At 62.5% G+C, this 858-nt stretch overlaps 1 protein-coding gene across 1 annotated transcript in view; it reads left to right on the top strand.

The window, feature by feature from the left end:
- The window catches only part of AP1B1 (adaptor related protein complex 1 beta 1 subunit), a 28,640-nt gene that overhangs the window by 14,307 nt on the left and 13,475 nt on the right, over positions 1-858 (top strand). The window contains 1 exon segment of the mRNA XM_019471284.1: positions 370-629. Within this exon segment, the coding sequence (XP_019326829.1) occupies positions 370-629 (260 nt within the window).

Below are 858 nucleotides of genomic sequence, written 5' to 3'. Positions count from 1 at the left end.
CCCCGCCCCCCCTTCCCCCTCCCCCCCCAGGGCAGCGGGAATGGCCTGGTAATGCAGCACCCGTGACAGGAGGCAGATAATTGGAGCTTAATTCTGGAAGAGCTGACAGTTAAATCCTGGAGAGGGAGGACACGGTCTCCCACAGCACAGGAGGCGTCTTGCGCCGTTTCCCCGCTAAGGCCGGTGTAGCAAAGCAGCGTAGCCTCTGTACGCCAGAGGTGTGACATAAATAGCTTTAACTTTTATCCCCGTGATCCCTCTAATACTACAGCAAGGCTTAGACGGGGCCAAGGTGCTCTGAGTTGCTCTCTAGTAGCTGCAGCTTCCCCTGCCCGATGGCTTCGGCGCTAACCCCCGTGCTTCCCGAAGGACTCCGACAACCCCGACCTGCGGGACCGCGGCTACATCTACTGGCGCCTGCTCTCCACCGACCCCGTGGCTGCCAAGGAGGTGGTGCTGGCGGAGAAACCCCTCATCTCCGAAGAGACGGATCTGATCGAGCCGACGCTCCTGGACGAGCTGATCTGCTACATCGGGACGCTGGCCTCTGTCTATCACAAACCTCCCAGCGCCTTCGTGGAGGGGAGCAGGGGGGTCGTGCACAAGAGCTTGCCCCCGCGAACGGGCTCGTGAGTATCTCCGCTTCCCCAGGGTGACTCCCCACTCCACGCAGGGACTTCCAGGGCTGGATCCGTGCGACGGGCAGGTCGGATGCTGAGCCAAGTGGCTGCGGGGCTGCTGCGGCCAGACACAGCACCGCGCGGAGCTGGCTGTGTCCGCTGTGCTTGGAGCTGAGCTGAGGCCCCTCTTCCCGAGGGGAGGGTTCCCCTGTAAGAGCAGGCCCGTATGGATTCAATA

The sequence above is a fragment of the Aptenodytes forsteri genome, unplaced genomic scaffold (genome assembly GCF_000699145.1).
Source record: "Aptenodytes forsteri isolate BGI_AS27 unplaced genomic scaffold, ASM69914v1 Scaffold129, whole genome shotgun sequence".
In the NCBI taxonomy this organism is placed as follows: Eukaryota; Metazoa; Chordata; class Aves; order Sphenisciformes; family Spheniscidae; genus Aptenodytes; species Aptenodytes forsteri.
Note: the sequence above shows the minus strand (reverse complement) of the source record. Positions and strands in the feature narration are given on the sequence as shown.